Below are 17,492 nucleotides of genomic sequence, written 5' to 3'. Positions count from 1 at the left end.
AATGTCTGGTTGTTGCTTAAAGCAAAGCCCACCATCTGCCCGTCCCAGGCTTTGCTCCTTCATGACGTATTGCAATGAGGAAAGTGAGTTATGATGTAGGATAGAGCAGGAGTCCAATTGGAAGAATGCACCTCAGGGGAGAGTTGGGAGTTTAAAAAAAAGGGGATAAACATGATAAATAAGGATGAGAAGGAGAAAAAAATTGCAAGAAAAAATATAATAAAACAGTGGATAGATATAAAAACAGTGACATAACACATGTAATATGTAGACAATACATTTTGAAAACTTGAATTGTGTGGAGATGCAATAGGGTGTATTGGGGAATAGGATTTAAATGGAACCAAACGAGTGTCCATTTATGACAAAGTGTGTCAGATGTTTGCAGCTTATATATTTACCTACATATGTGTAGTTATATGAGTATCTGAAACTGATTGTGTGCCATTGACTGTATAAGAACTAGACTGAGTGATCCCTCCCCCCTGCTGTTCCAAACAGGAAGTACCCGCTGGTTTCAAGGATCCAAAACCTCATAGACTTTTGAGAAATAAAAAGCTGTTACTCAGTCATTCTATTTGTCAGAATACCGATACCTTTTTTAACCTGTGTGAATGTTAAAATCAGAATGAGAGCATGTGTAATTGTGAAACAGGTTTTGTGCGTTTCTGATTATTGAGACTGAATTAATTCCATATATCACGATCATTAAAATGTGCAGAATACTAAAACCAGACGCTAACTCAATGATGAATGGCAGGAAGTTTCTCTAAAAGGAGGCATCGTACTGAGACAACAGATCAGATGAAGACGTACATGAAAGTATTATTGTGCTTCCAAATGAATCATTAAGCGCCTTAGCTGTGGGCTGTTTGCTGTTTCCCTAACAACTTAAGGATCATCCAGGGAAGTTTTGGCACATGGTAATCATTTCGAATCTGTCAGGAATTTTGCTTCCAAAGACCTTGTAGAGCTGTTTCTTCTTAATCATGCTCAAAATTTATCACTGGCTTTATATAGGCGTTTTATGTGAGATTCTTCTCATGTTTAGCTCTACATTGATGAACTATGGGAACTGTTAAAGCCATAGAACCACAGAAGACCTGCAGTTCCTGGATCTAATTATATGAGAGAAGGTGTGGTTGTCACAAGCCCAAGCTCATTAAAACTGTTGCCAATTTAGAAAGATTCTACTTTATGAACTTAATTAAAAATATGAGTGCCATATTTCTGTTTTTCTCTAACTCTTATCCATTTTGTGTCTCTGGTTTCCATCTTCCAAATCCCTTTCCACGTCTTTTCTCTATCTGTGTCACATCAGTTTGTTCTCAGTATTCAAGGGGGGTCTTCGCCATCTTCGGCCTTTATGACAAGCGCTCAGTGAACACGCTGACATCGTTTTGTGGAGCCCTGCACATCAGCCTGGTGACTCCCAGCTTCCCCACAGAGGGGGAAGGCCAGTTCACACTGCAGCTGCGGCCGTCCATCAGAGGAGCTTTGCTGTCACTGCTGGACCACTACGACTGGAACCGATTCGTCTTCCTCTATGACACAGACAGAGGTAAATGCACACTAACTATTATATTAACAAGTAGAGAACTGATCTCATTCAATCCATTTTCATCTTGTACCTGGTCCTGTGGAAGGTACAGAATGACAGAAGTCAGCAATCAGAGCTGTTTTGTTTTATTGATTGATCTAACCTCCATCTGTATCTGGTCAAGAACCTAAAACTAATCTGAGCTGGTAAGAAGCTCCAGTGAAAGCTACATGAGGACGGTTCCACTTAATGCACGTTTGACATAAATTGAATCAGGTCTAGAAATATTTTTTAAGGATGAAAAATATGACATATATTTGTACTTTCAGGACTTCTGCGGATTATTTTGGTTCCATAAATTTCAGCTAATTCTTTAAAACAGAACAATCAAAATTTCTGTTAATCCGGTTTAATTTTTATTTAGCATCTTAACTTTTAGTTTTGTTGACAATAGTGTTGCATTATAGTATTAGTGACAGCAGATATAGATAGATTGTTAAAGGTTTGAATATCGACATTGGCTGCTATGCAGAGTTCTGCTTACAGATCTAGTTGATATGGTTCTGCAGCTACAATAACTTTGTACAAACAAGGTTTACCGTGTTGGGGTTTTTGAAATTGTACAGATGAGTATAACCAAATTTGGATCCAGTATTCAAATCTGTACTCCAAATAAACTTAAACATGAATTTATTGAGGAAAAATGGTGCTAAAAGCGTGGATGGAGGAGGTTAGGGGAGAGAAATTTGCAGGTGGTCTATGGTAGAGATAGTGTAGCAAGTAGGGGTAAGACGTAAAAACAAGGCAAAATCATGTCTAGGGTCCAAGCTATATGGAGTTATTTCAGTCTCAATAATCAGAAATGCACACAACCGGTTTTACAAATACACACGCTCCGATTCACAAATGTCATTTTATGCAAACGTGAAAAATAAATTCGGAAATACACACCCTGTGTTTCACAAACACACAGATTGTGTTTCACAAATGCACACTAAATGTTTTACAAATGCACAATAAGTGTTTCTCACAAATGTGCACACTGTTTTTCACATAAACATTTTAGGAATTCACAATAAATGTATCAGAAATACACAGTAAGTGCTTCACAAACGTGATTTTTAGTTACACATGTGATGTGAACTCACAGATCATTCGAATTGCAGACTGTGCATTCAAAGTCCCGTTCTCGTTTGTGAATCTCCCCGTGTGTGTGAGAGATTTTTCTACGGTGAATATTGAGACTCATCTGACGGAGCGGGTCAACTAATGTCACCATTGGCTAGTGAATCTGTCAATCAAACTCATCGGCAAAGCAGGCGGGTTCGCTTTTAGCCAATCGAATGGCCCCTTACACTTTCTCTACGCTTTCTGCAGGTGGCAAAAGCTCCGCCCATATTTGATTCTGTACCAGTCGGTCGTTAGCGTGTTAGCCTTAGCATGGCTTGTCGGTTTATTTGCCTTCGGTTGTCAAAAATTACTGGCTTGTGCAACTTTTCAGTGGACCTGGGAGCAAGGCAACAGTGGTTGAATGCAGTTGACATTGAATCCATCGAACTCTGTACTGGTCATGAGATTTAAAATGAATGTTTCACTCGGGATTGTTTGTACGTTATTCTCTTAGCTTTCATGCTAGCGTCATTTCAACACTCAGACACAGTTCCCTTCGGTCGTGATCATCTGAAGGTGGAGGAGAAAAATCTTTAACTTCCACAGAAGGTTTTGTGGAGAAACTGGCATCACTTTGCTCCGTACCACGCAGTGGGACTACATTACCTCAAGTTCATCTCACTGTCAATCACAGACGCCCAATATACACCTCCCCTGCTCAGCCCAAAGTCACTTTGATGGACCTTAATTTTATTTTTTTAATAACTCAAATGTCATTGATTTTATATTGTAACCATATACATATACACCTCTTGGCCAGGTCACCCTTGCAAAAAAGATCCTCATCTCTCTGGGTTTTATAGCTGGTTAAATACTACACAACAAAAGATGGTCATAGAACAACAAAGTGCAAACATTCACCCTTTATTGCAGAGTAAAATTCAGTGAAAACATGGACAGATTAAAACATCAAAATTTAAGCAAATGTGGGATCTCTACTGATTTGAATTTTATTTAAAGTGGAACTAATTTTCATAACTTCCTTACATACAATGAAGTCCCTTGAACAATACAGCAGTATTGATTTGAACTCTGTCTTACTCCCCTCAGTCTCTCTTCTTCTGTATGTAATTATGTCGCCTAAATTAAGTTCTAAACAAACGGGACAGTAAAGATATAGGTCCACTCCCACACGGTCTGAATTAAACAATGGATTGATGTCGTCTTGCAGTTCCAACATTTGTGGACCCAAAAGGTGACTGTCCCATTCCAGGACATTGATCCCAGGATGAGGTTCAGCCATGGATCCACTCTCCTCCCATTCAATCTCTGGAACCAGCATACCCTGACAAAAAAAAAAAAAAAAAAAGATACTGTTTATGAACAGCACTGTTTTTTTTAATGTTTTAGATTATGTAGGAACAGAGACCCACTAATAATGACTTATATTGTTTCTAGCAGGCAGACCTCATATCTCCATAACTGTTTATAATTTGCAAATAAGTGACTCTTAACAAAGTAGTGAGATTAGTACAGCTGATGGCTCATAATGCCAAACATTGTGATGCATTTTGAACTTGCAGATGTGCTATTCTTCCTACTTGATTTAAAAAACCAAACAATTTAGGGAAATAGTTTGCACCACACAACAATAATACTTTTCATTCATTTTTGATGAAAATTCCTTGTAGTCATTGTGATTTCATCATACTGTTCTTGATACTTTCCACTTTAGTCGAACTGCACACAAATCAGTTGTCCAGTACAGTGAGATTAAATAAAGCAGGGTTTTTCAACCAGTGTGTCTGCCGCGGGAGATGGTCAAGTGTGCCGTGGGGAATTGCCCTACTTCACTGATCTGAAATCATTTTCCATCTCCAGGAAATCAGCTCTTTGTTAATCCAAACAGGCACTGATAAAACACTGAGTAGTTAGGAATATAAAAGATCTTAAAATGACTTTTTCTTTGTGTTTATTTAATTCTATAAAATACATTTTGATAAGGTTGACAGTACCGTGATTTAGCTGCAGCTATAACCTTGTAAGGAAAAGTCCCGCCCCTTTAACTGTCTCCACCAATCATTCTTGAAGGCTTAATCACATGTCATCAGTCTGACCAATGAGAAGTGGTTAAAGTTTTCACTTCCTTGTTTTTAATTCTGCTGATAAAGTCGCTCAGTTATAACAAAAATACCAGCTAAAGCTCGTCTTTAGCGGTGTAACTTTCCACAGAGTCCGGTGTCAGACCGTGGAACAAGAGAACAAAGGTTGAAAAACACTGAAATAAAGCACTTACCCGGGGATCAGAAACAGGGTTCTGGGTCAAGCCCAAATGCCACAGCTGATTTGGTGTCATGCTTTGCTCCGTCCTGATTGGCTGTCCCACGCGTCACTAAAGACATCCAAACTGGCCTGAATGCGTGGTAGGAAGATGTAATGGCAGCAGAATACGTGATGTTACTGATATTGAGCAAGTCTTGGTCCTCAGGAGAGTGCAGGATGTTGTAATATAAACCAGTAACAGTCATGAAGACATCACACCAGAGGAGCTCAATCCTGTATTTGGAAAAAAGCAAAAAGAAATATTATATTGTCAGATTTATTTTTAATACATCATTCACTTTTATGTATATATTAAAGCATCTAAAACTAGGTTCAACTCACCGTTGATTGTGTGTACACTTTTCCCACAATGAAGCCGTTTGTGTCAGTTGTACGTACTGTGAGCATTAACTCGGCTATGCCCACGTTTTCTCCTCCGTGATCTCCTCTCACCCTGACAATAACATGAAAATCAAGTCTCAAACACATAATTACAAATGCATCGCCAATACGGTACACATCAACTTAAAATGTAATGTTCTTATGTATGATGCCAATAAGTAGAATTTCTAGGTTAGATAAATTGCAGGAGTGGGTTACATGTATCACTGGGGAAAAAAATGAGGTGAGAGAGACTGTTAAGGGGGGGTAAAATGTTATTCACGAGGGGAAAGTTTTAGAGTTGGCTTTGTTTTCAGAGGAGTCTAAAAAAAGTTATTTTATTTTTGTACAAAAAACCAAGTACTTATACTGCCTGATATGTGAATAAAAGATTTCTTTATGAAAAACATGAATACCTCAGAGGTAAGCCATAAACGTTCACAGCGTCACTGAAGAAGGCCAAGTGGGTGTCTGCACAGTTGTTGTCTGCTATCTTCTCAGGTACAAGATCTATGGAATACAAGTACAAATACTTTCAACTGACAGATATTTACAGGGGCAAAAATGCTAAATTCCCAATTGACAGGTAAAACAGTAATACAATAGGATGATAAAATATGAAATAGAATAGAATAGAAAGGTATTTAGGATGTCACGCTTCAGCAATTCCTAGAGAATAAATAAAAACACAACAAACATGGATGGATCATTTAGCTGTCTGAGATTAAATTACATAATTTTCAAATATTAGAAAGGGGAATTTTTTAAAACACTCTTGCTATGATAACTTGAGCTTGTAGTAAAGAACAGCTTTAAAAAAATATCAGAGACAAGACTCTGATCACAGGAAGCCTGTGTGTAATACTTACAGTAACTTCTACTCAAATCACTGTTGACAGCAGATTTCTCCCATCCGCCCTTTCTGTGACTACTTATTGACTACAAAACAGCCTAAAAACACAATGTTTGGGATTCTTGTCATTTTGTCATTGGAAGTAAAGATACGGGGAATTTAGTGGCTGTCACTCTGACACAATCTCATAGGGCTGGTCATCACAATGAATACGGGTTCTAACGGTAGAAACGTTAATGAGGCTTCTTTCATTCTCAGTGGATTCATGTATGTTATGTTTAAAAAATGCCGTTTTCATGAATGTCATATGAATTAACTTTGTTGCACATATCCACCCCGTCTTAAAGTCTGGGTTGTGAAAAGACTGTCTAACTTTAACCCGGATCGCGTTTACATAAAGGCAGCACACGGGACAGCTAACTTACTAGCTAGTTAGCATAGCATCAGTGTTTAAACAAATCCCCGTATCTAAATCAATACTTTTTATTAAACTTTCTGTGCTGCTGTAAATCCGGCATGTTTTCCCCTTGGCTCCTTATTAATCATGTTAAGAACCTACATTGGCTGTATATCTAGCTTGAACCGACGCGCTAGCTTAAACTTCCCTCACACTCACACAGGGCAGGCAGACACAATTTGAGTCGAAAGCCGTCTAGTTTCGAGGCCCCTGGTTGGTTGTAGTTACTCGTGTTGTGTGAAGAGCTGGTATGCCAAGTATAAAACTTGACAAAACCATCATAAGTCCTCCCCCGCTTTCATAAAAAATATGACCGCACAGGCTAAGCTAAGCTAATTTGCGGTGGGGGTACTCTGCAAACGACTCGGCTGCAGTGTTCATAAAGCAGTCACACATGTCACTTGGCTAAGGAGACCGCTTCAACTTAGTATTCAATAACATTACAAGATGTACAACGAGGGAATGATAAAATAAGTGCATTACTTACGGGCTGAGACTGTTCCCGTTCTGAAGACCTCTCCGCCATGTTTGCCGCCCGCGTCCTCCCAACTGCTGTGCTGAACAGCTCCCTCCCTCGTCAGTTGAGAGTGAAGAGTGTAAGGGGCCATTCGATTGGCTAAAAGCGAACCCGCCTGCTTTGCCGATGAGTTTGATTGACAGATTCACTAGCCAATGGTGACATTAGTTGACCCGCTCCGTCAGATGAGTCTCAATATTCACCGTAGAAAAATCTCTCACACACACGGGGAGATTCACAAACGAGAACGGGATTTTGAATGCACAGTTTGCAGTTCGAATGATCTGTGAGTTCACATCACATGTGTACCTAAAAGTCACGTTTGTGAAGCACTTACTGTGCATTTCTGATACATTTATTGTGAATTCCTAAAATGTTTATGTGAAAAACAGTGTGCACATTTGTGAGAAACACTTATTGTGCATTTGTAAAACATTTAGTGTGCATTTGTGAAACATAATCTGTGTGTTTGTGAAACACAGGGTGTGTATTTCCGAATTTATTTTTCACGTTTGCATAAAATGACATTTGTGAATCGGAGCGTGTGTATTTGTAAAACCGGTTGTGTGCATTTCTGATTATTGAGACTGAAATAACTCCATAAAGCTAAGTCCAAGTCCAGAGATCCAGTATCCAACAGTGAGAGGCAGAGGGGGAACCTGTGGGCAGAAGGGGAGTCAATAAGGCCAGAGGCAGACAGAGAAGAGCCAGGAGTCAGACCAGATTTGGTGTCACAAAGTCAGGTAGAAGAAATCAGAGGTAGAGAGTCGATGCACAGGAGTCAGACAACACAGTAACGTAGCAAGACAAAGCTGTTTAAGAAGGGCATTGGGGGATTTGATTTGATGAAAATGTGGATGATAAAAAAAAAAAATTCATATCAATTTTTTATCATATGATAAAGTAATTTGGAATTGAAGTTTTGGACACCCCCAAAAATATGTAAATGCCTGATATAGTACAATAAGTAATGAGGGGATTTGGACACAACAGTTAAGAGGGGGGTTACAGGAAGCCCTTAGCTTAAAAAAAATATGAAAGGAAGTAATACCAAAACCGATCTAGAATTTTCAGGAATACAAGAAATGTGAAGCAATTATTTACAATATTACAACGTCTAATTCTAAATAGAATAGATTCATCAAGAGCAAACTCTGTTTTTAATGATACCCCCTATTGCCTTCATTATTCCCAGTTCCTATCCAGTAGTTTTCCAGTATAGCCACTGCTGAGCAGTTCCACTTAAGGATTTGAGAACAACGGTTTGCTCAAGAGCACTGCCATCAGCTGTTGAGGGGGAAAAAGGCTGGGCTAGTGCCCTATCTTGGCTCAATCATGTTAGTCTGGGGATCTGAAACCAGCAATCCTCCAGCTAAAGGATCACATCACTGAAATATAGGGTTATGCCAGAATTCCCTCACTACTCCTTAACCCATAAAACAGACATCCAAACCTTTTTATTTAGTCTGCCTACTCCCGGTGCGACAAATTAGGATGTTTTACCATCAGAAAGTGTGTCTTTCTTTTTGTTTTTTTTTGTATTTTTCAAACTTATGCATGTATTTAGAAGAGAACAGACCATGCACAGGGTAGTAAAGCACAAATAGGGATGTAATGTGGCACATGGCAGCAGAAGAATGGGGCTTGGCCTTAGTTCCTGGGGCATTCCCTTGCCTTTAATTCAACCATGCTGTCATGCACTGCACGTAACCTAGTGGAGCGGGCGCAGCTGATGCCCTCGGCCTCTAACCGCCACCATGGGAATGCTTGGCACATTGTTTCGCTCTCACATGCATGCATACACGCACAGACCAAGTCTCTACCACAGGGAACAAAAACGCAGGTCAAACATGACTCAAAAGTGCCGTAAGACCAAGGTGCAGTTTTGTGTTAGGAAATTAGTGAGCTGCCTCATGGGTGAGCCGTAGTGGCTCTGTGCATCTGCCAACTTCCCTGTGGTCCAAAATGTCTGGGTCTGCACTCAAGGGACTAGAGAGGAGGAAGAGGAGGAGGAGAACAGAAAGGACAGGTTAGCTCAATCCAGCTGGTGGGGCTGCAACAAGATGGGAGAGGAGGAGAACCGAATGGTTGTACGGAGTGGTAGAGAATGAATGCTGGGGAGTGATAACAGGAAGTGCTCAAAATTGAAGGAAGGACAAACAGAATCACAAGCCTGTGGAGATGCAAAGTAAAACATAAGGATGGAGGAGACGTAGATGAAAATTTGAGAAAAGATAAGGAAATGGAGGGATGGATAAATGCACAGAGTTTGGACTGTACTCACCCATGACTTGGCCAAAGCAGGACCCTTCATTATAGCTACCCATCAGGCCCTGCTGCCCTTAATGTCCTGGAAAATGGGCAGTAACACTGTGATCTGTTTTATGTCCTGTGCTCTGCTGGGCCCCAACGACAGCCTGCAGACACACACACAGCCACATAAATATCCCTTTGCTCACACAAAGACAAACGCACACACCCACACACCAAGGTGTGCACACATTTCCATGCAGCGGATGGATGAATGTGCATCCCTCCAAGACTTTAATTCATTTTGAATAAAAAGGGTCACAGACTTGCATACAAGCACATTTTCATCCGTGCAGACACAAACTGCCTATTTGCGTCTTTCTGTCTTACTTTAGAGTTTAAAGTATTGTGCATTCAACTTTGTTTCATCAGACATTCTTTTATCTGTCGTTTTCAATTCATTAGTCCACCTGCATCACAGAGACGACTAGATGTGACTGTGGTAAAAGTTTCAGTGATGGATGAAAAGAAATTCAACTAAACTTTTCTCTTGTTGTCCTTTTTTACAGTTTTATTTTGTAACAGAGATTGATACCTAATTGTAATGTTATGGTTTCTTTTTTTTTCTCCTGCTCAAGAGCTGAGCAAACAGCTAAAGCTGATGGCCACTTGTGTTGGACAGATTTTACTCTGTCATATCCCCCCATTTACAATAGGGGGTTATGAATCTTCTGATACATGAGGTGTATATTTATATAAACCCTTTTTTTATTTGAGGCTTAGCTTTATTTTTATTTGCATAATTTTTTTGGACAGAATGGAAAAAAGGGGAGAAACAAAGAGAATGCACAAAAAGGAGGGGAAAAGGTGGATAGAGAAGTTGGAGGATGATTTAAAAATAGGGGCAAGTAGAAATACAAAAAAAAGTCAACAAGCTGCTCGAGGTTTATCATTATTACTACCAGATGTACTTTTTGCAGCTCTTCAGGGACATTTATTATGGCCATGAGCAGTTTACAAAAAAGCATTGTTGTGAATTTTTCCCTTTTACGTGATTCAATAAGCATCTCCGAACATAGTCCACAAATTGATAAAAGACATAAAACTATCTTCACGGCGATACAACACAGTCAAATTCATTTGCCTAAATGGCAAAAAAAAACTTCAAACCCCTCCCCTTCCCATCATCCATCTGTTTACAGCCTCGTACAACCCCAACCTAACATTACCTAACATTTGCAATATTAGAGCTATCCAGCCGTACAGTCAGAGCCAGATGTCAGCTCCGATGAGGACAAAGAAGGTTTACATGAATCTAGTCATCTACAAGTTGATGCATCAGAAAATGGAGGAGCAGGGAGCTTGTGGCTTCTGCGCCACAGCTACTGGCTTTTAGCGTCTGCTCTTGATTCACCAAGATTTGCTTAATCACATTATAATATTATGATGTGATAGTGAAATGCTGATCATTGATAAATCTTGAGACAGATAATGATATTAATAATGTCAATACATTGTGTGGACTTTTTATTGTAATAGTTTAATAAATTTAGGGGGGAAGGGTTAGAAAAGCCTCAGCTTCTGCCTTTATCCATTTGAAACATGTTCACCATTCTGTTAAATAGAGATTTTTTGGATACTGGCTATAGGTATCAACAAGTGTATAATTTTTATCTGTTGTTGTTTTTAAATAATATGTAATTGAAATAATTAAACTAAACTGATAATAAAACGCAATCTTAATATCTTTTTTCCTCCATCATTAGAACATTGTGACAAGAACATGTTAAAAACACCAAAAACACCATTTTCTTCAGAGTGGGTCTTTAAAAAAGTGTGTCATAATAATTTATTCAGGTATTGTTTGCAGTGGTGTGAAAAAAAAGAAGTTATCATATGTTCAGTGAACACAACACATATCCCTTACTGTGGTTCACTTTCAGCCAATTGTAATTGACCTGACTGGGTTGAAGCAAACTTGTAATGGACATCTTTTTGCTTACTTCGTATCCATAAAAAGGCGAAGACAGTAGAGAAACAACAGGAAGAGAACCTGAAGTTTGAAAGAAACTGATTATTTACTTCCTGATGAATCTTATATCTTTTGACCAACATCATCTTGTTTGTATCTGTGGTTTCCTCAGTACTAGATCAAATTTACAATACATTTCTTTATCTTTTACATTCTCAGGAAAACATAACTGTCACTTAGTAAAATTACTAACAGTGAAACAAACATTCACCCTTGTCTCACTTTTTTAGACCAGGAAGTTTTGTGATAAATTAATACTGAAGAGATTTTTAAGTGGGGAATAAAAACAAAATTGTCCGTGTACAAAGATTTTTCTTGTACATAGTTTTTTGTGTGCATCATCGTTGCTCCAATAACTAACTACAATCTCAACATAATACCAGCATTATTTTCTTCTTTCTCTTCTTTCCTCGCCGCATTTTAGGCTATGCAATACTGCAGGCAATTATGGAGAGAGCGGGGCAGAACGCATGGCAGGTCGGTGCACATAAACACACACACACATTATTGGGATGTTGCCAGAACGCACACATTACAAACAGTAACACCCATGATTTTCCTCAGCATATTTATCCCTGGTCAGTCGACCACGTGCTTGTGTTTTGCTTGCATGATCTTGTTCATGCACACAGTTTGCATATTGCTCTGCAGTAATGTGGGTTTGTCCTGTGAATACACATAAAAACAGGTGAGTGCGATCTGTGTGGAGAGCTTCAACGATGCAGCATATCGCAGGCTCCTGGAGGACCTGGATCGACGGCAGGAGAGAAAATACGTCATTGACTTGGAGCCTGAGAGACTCCAGAGCATCTTGGATCAGGTAACGTCGATAAAATTAACTACGTTTGCACACATTCCTGATTATAAGAAAGCAGCTGAGTATATTTCTAAGAGCAAAGCTGTCTAACTATGCTAACCATTTATTGTGCATTTAACTCTGTTATACAGCAATATATAAAATAAACAATCGACTCCTAATTAATTAACAGAAAAGGCCTTTGTAATTTTAATCAGCTGCCACTACTCTAAAACCCGAACTAGATCATTTATTATTATGAAATGCCAACATTTAAATTTGATTGTAATGGATTTCAAACAGAAGTTTGTGAAATTATTATCATCTATAAAACAAAACGGAGATATATATCTTTTAATAAAACATTTTCAAATATATAGGGTTTGAACCTCAGACAGAAATATCACTCCATATTAATCTGGAATTTCTTTGCCAACTTTTTTTTTTTTAAAAGACAGTGAATTATAAAATGACTTTCATCATTACACAGCAAAACAACAAAATGTTGCTTTGACTGTATGAAAAATATTCAATATCAACTATTTAGCACATGTATGTGCAAATGTGAGAATGGACTAAGCAGATGTGCTGCACAGTGTAGTGGTTAGCACTCTCGCCTCTTTGGTTCAAATCCCAGCTGGATCCTTTCTGTGTGGAGTTTGCATGATCTCCTTGTGTCTGCATGGGCATTTTCCAGGCAGTCTGGTTTCCTCGCACAGTCCAAAAACATGCTTCTGCAGTCTGCAGGATTTAGGGGGTTCAAAAATGAAAAATCAGTATGACACGCCAGCATCTCACCTACTTCCCCCTTACTTACTCTTACATATTATATGTTCAATACGACCTGTCGATTGCTGCATGCCTGCAGAAAAAGATATGCATGAACATTTTTTCTCACTCCGCGTTCACCTAGCGTTTTATGACCTTGATAAAGGTTTGCCCATTTGTTGACTGTTTAGCCTGGTTTAAACAGACATCACATTACACAGTGGATTTGATCCTTTATATACTGTATGAATAAACTTCAGAGATCGAAAATCAGCTTTCAGAGTAAAACTTGATCTGTGTCAGCTTGAAATAAATTTACATGTAAATGAGTGTTTGTCTCTGAGCCCCTTAACTCAGTGTAACATACCGCAAGTAATACATTTGATAAAATCATGTCTCTCTGGCTGAATATGTGACACATGCACAAAAATGCATGCAGGTACAAACATTTTGATGAACAAATATACTTAATATTTAATGATCAACACACTCAATTCAAATCCACACGGAAGGAGAAGCCTCCCTTTTAGGCAGACAGACAGAAAGGCTCGCTGACTGTTTTTTAATTGGCTTTAGTGGTGAGTAAATACACACTCATGCAAAGGCATTCACGCACAAACACACACACAGAGTCTCTGCAGTGCTGGCATTGGCCTGCATCCCTGCTCTGAGACAGAGACTGCTCTGTTTGTCTGCTCCTGCCAGCTGCAGTCTGTGCATGTGCGCATGTGCACGCGTGTACGTGTGCATGTGGGTATGTTAGTAGAAAGCTGTTGATATGTGGAAGTGAAAGCAAAGAGAAAGAAAAAAATTGACAATTTTCTTCATTAGTGCTAAATGTTCCTCCTTTGGTCAAAAGACTAAAAATTTGTTACAAATGTTTAGATCAATTATTAGAATATTTTGACCTGCCTTTTATTTCTAAAAAGCTCTCTAACTGAGGTTTAGGTATACAGAATTGCTGACATTTCTCAAAAATGATGATTAACAACAACATCCACATGAATTTTATGCTTCATTATGAATTAAAAAAAACACAAGAATTCTGGGAAGGACAGAAAAAAATTAAACAAACAGGAGGTAGTGTTTTTGTTTTATGCCACATGTGCATGAGGAGAAATTACGACAAAGTGTATCTCCTTTTTGTGTTTCCAGGCTGTCAGTGTGGGCAAACATGTGAAAGGCTACCATTACATCATAGCAAACCTGGTAAGTGGATGTAATGTCATTACTGCAAAAATGTTGGCTTTAAAGTTTGAGAGTCCGAGATGTGATTTAGGACGACTGACGATGCTTTTGATCTCTGTTTCATGAGCTAAGAAGCTCCAACATCATGGCTCCCAAACATGAGGATAAAGCTTAGCCAAAATGGAGTCTGGAAAATGCAATTAAAATGCAATTTTGTTTTTAAAATCTTTAGATAAATAGTGAAGCTTTTGCAAACATGGGTTTTTTGTGCAAAGGCAGAACAAATATTTGACTGTAAAATTTAAGTTTTTATCCTAAACCAACAATTTATTTTCTTTTTATATTTGTTAGGTTTTTTTTTTTTTCTGGCTGAAACCTTGTGTGTGTGTGTGTGTTTTTCTAATAGATTGTATTTAAATCTATATAATAGCAAAATTGACTGGGGGCACAATCTCTTATAGAGCTAAACAAATATATCAAAGTCAAGTAACAAAACCGAAATGCACGTCAGGGATATCCAAAGGAAGATTTGAAACTATTATGGGATGGCCACAGGACCTAAGACTTGGCGGCCATTTTGTGGCAAAGTCTGAAATTTTGTGATTTTCAAATTTTTTGCACAATATGGGAGAAAAAACTCGCAAAATGCGCATTTCACATATTTCATTTTTTTGCCAGGATATTGAGATAAAGAAATCCCTGGGTAAACCTAAACAAAACAATTTAACATCTGATATGAATGCGGGTGGTTTACACAAAATCTCCATCGCCAAGGAAATCCAAAAATGTACTTTTGTTGATTCTTCTAAAAACTGCATAAATCAAAGGGAGTTTATTCAAATATAAACCTTGTGTGTCAGAAGATTCATAAACTCATGTTGTAACAGTAAAATATGTCCAACACAAGATGCCTTGAGTTCTCTTCTGCTTGCTCAGCTGTTGGACAGGACAAGTTAAAAAAATTAAATAAAATATTTTTTAAAAAGAGATTACATAAACCTGCATTTTGCTTTTGTTTGTGTCACACACAATCAACACCTTATGTGTAGCATCCTTAGTCAGTGATGCTGCAAAAAAAGGGAAACTCCATCCACCCACCGTCTTCCTCTCAGAGAATAGGCAGAAGTCGTTTCCTGCTGTCACTGGGAGGAGCGAAGGGCATCCCGAACAAGAACAGATGAGAGTATTCACATGTTATGGAGTTTGTGGGAAAAAATGAAAAAGCCACCTCATGTTGAAAGAAATGTGGTGATAATAAGTGCCTATCAGCCGCAAAGGATTGTACTTGACATTTGAAGACGGATCTGCAGGCAGAGCACAGCTCCATCAGCAGCCGTGAGGCCGCCGCCTCAATGTCAAGCTTTCAACGGGCTCGAAACTACTGCTTCCACTCTGACAGCAATTAATGTACATGCTGCTGGTTGCACAATGGATGAAATGCTACACATATCAAGTGTGGAGCTCCTGCCTGTCCTTCAGAGCAATCTCTACAGCCTAGAGACGCAGGAATTTAGTTTTATGCACCGGAAAAAACCTGCTTCTGTAAATTCAGAAATCCATTCTTGGTCACTTTTTTATTTAATAAGATAATCAGGTACTTTTAAGACTAAAAATACAGTACCGGTAGTTACCTTACATCTATGTAAATATCTGACCCCCAGGATGTATAGCTTCTATTATATTTTCACTGTACGCCTTGTCTCTTTACTTCTAAATGGTGTTCATTTTTTGTTGTTTTTTCTTTCTTTTCCAAGCTCACATGCTGTTTGAAGCTATTAAGAGCTCATATCACAAAATGAAGCATGGTTTCAAATTTAATCCCCAAAATCTCTTTAGCGCTATTCCTCACAGGGACGGCGAGGAATGTTGCCCGTGAGCTCATTGCACGTTAAATAGGTTTTTGGAGCTTTTAGCAATTAGCATCCATCAAGCCCGGATAATGCTCATGCCTTGTTCTTTACCTCTGTCTGTTGCTTTTTTTCCACATTGATTCCTTCTTTGCTATCACCTCACAGGGAAGTGCCATTCAGCTAAATTCACACATGCTTCCTATAATAGGAAAGGAGAACTGTATTTTTTTATTAAACAGATTTGAATTCCTCAGGTTTCAATCAAATCTGTGAAGCTCTTTAGTCAAAATACTTCAGGATTACAAAGTAAATGCATCTTTTTTAAAGACCCATTGATAAAAATCTGTTTTTTGTGTTGTGCATCTGATGATGAAAGACATATATACAAAAAATTAAGCTCAAAATTGCTTTATATTTGTATTCCAATCATTGAAAATACGCGGGGTGGGCCACAAGTTCCCTGCTCCGCTCCATTCACTTGTAGACGACCAGATCCGTGTACATCTTTGTTTTTGTCGTCTGAGCTGGCATCTGGCTCAAACCTGTGCAGCTGGATAGCTCCAATATTGCTCACCATTGTGGTTGCACGGGTAATGTTAATTTGGGGGTGTGAGAGGCTGTTAGCTAGTGGGAGAGCATGTAAACAGAGAGCTCTCAGTTACAGAGGCATGGTTGCTATCAAAGACACACTGGTTTCCTATTTAAATTAGGGCTTGACAATGCAGAGCAGGCAAATATAAATGGACAAAAATTGTTGCAACACAAATTAACATTTGTCTGTTGAATCATTTTTTTTTAACTTCTGAAGCCACCAAAAAAAAGGCTCTTTAAAACAAAACCCAAAGAACTATCTAATACATCTTCTTTGGACCTAAACGAATATATTAAACAAGTAGCTTCGTGTTTTTATTTTTGCTTTTGCTGATGAGCTTCATGTTTTGCCTTCTTGTTTTCACACCTCTCAGGGTTTTAAAGACATTTCTCTGGAAAGGTTCATGCATGGTGGTGCCAATGTGACTGGTTTCCAGCTGGTGGACTTCAGCAAACCAATAGTGATCAAACTAATGCAACGTTGGAACAAACTGGATCAGAGGGAGTACCCTGGATCCGAAAGTCCTCCAAAGGTAAATAATATGTGCATGCATGAAAAACAAAACAAAAAAAAATCTTTGAAATGAGATTTTATACCAAAAAGAAAGAGCTGCACCAATTTGAGAGTCATTGGTGAAAAGTTGCAGCTATATGAGGAGTTTTAATATTAGTGACATGTGTCATATATCATATCATTTCCTCACATCAGCATCAAGGGAAGTTTCCACTTCAGTTTCTATTTTTATTTGTACTTTGAGTTTAATTTATGTGTCATTTTATGTTTTATTATGTTGGGTGCATAGGGTCGGGAGGTTGAGTGTATTCTGTGTGTTTTAT

The 17,492-nt window shown here is 38.5% G+C and overlaps 1 protein-coding gene across 5 annotated transcripts in view; it reads left to right on the top strand.

Moving 5' to 3' along the window:
* Positions 1–17,492, top strand: part of LOC101163507 (glutamate receptor 4) — a 182,903-nt gene that overhangs the window by 79,231 nt on the left and 86,180 nt on the right. For all 5 annotated transcript variants that reach the window (XM_023961794.1, XM_023961793.1, XM_023961798.1 and 2 more), the window contains exons 3-7: positions 1,322–1,561; positions 11,887–11,939; positions 12,151–12,282; positions 14,182–14,235; positions 17,030–17,188. In XM_023961794.1, the coding sequence (XP_023817562.1) occupies positions 1,322–1,561; positions 11,887–11,939; positions 12,151–12,282; positions 14,182–14,235; positions 17,030–17,188 (638 nt within the window). The remainder of the gene's footprint in view (positions 1–1,321; positions 1,562–11,886; positions 11,940–12,150; positions 12,283–14,181; positions 14,236–17,029; positions 17,189–17,492) is intronic.

The sequence above is a fragment of the Oryzias latipes genome, chromosome 13 (assembly GCF_002234675.1).
Source record: "Oryzias latipes chromosome 13, ASM223467v1".
NCBI classification, from domain to species: domain Eukaryota; kingdom Metazoa; phylum Chordata; class Actinopteri; order Beloniformes; family Adrianichthyidae; genus Oryzias; species Oryzias latipes.
This window is presented reverse-complemented; position numbering and strand designations above follow the sequence as displayed.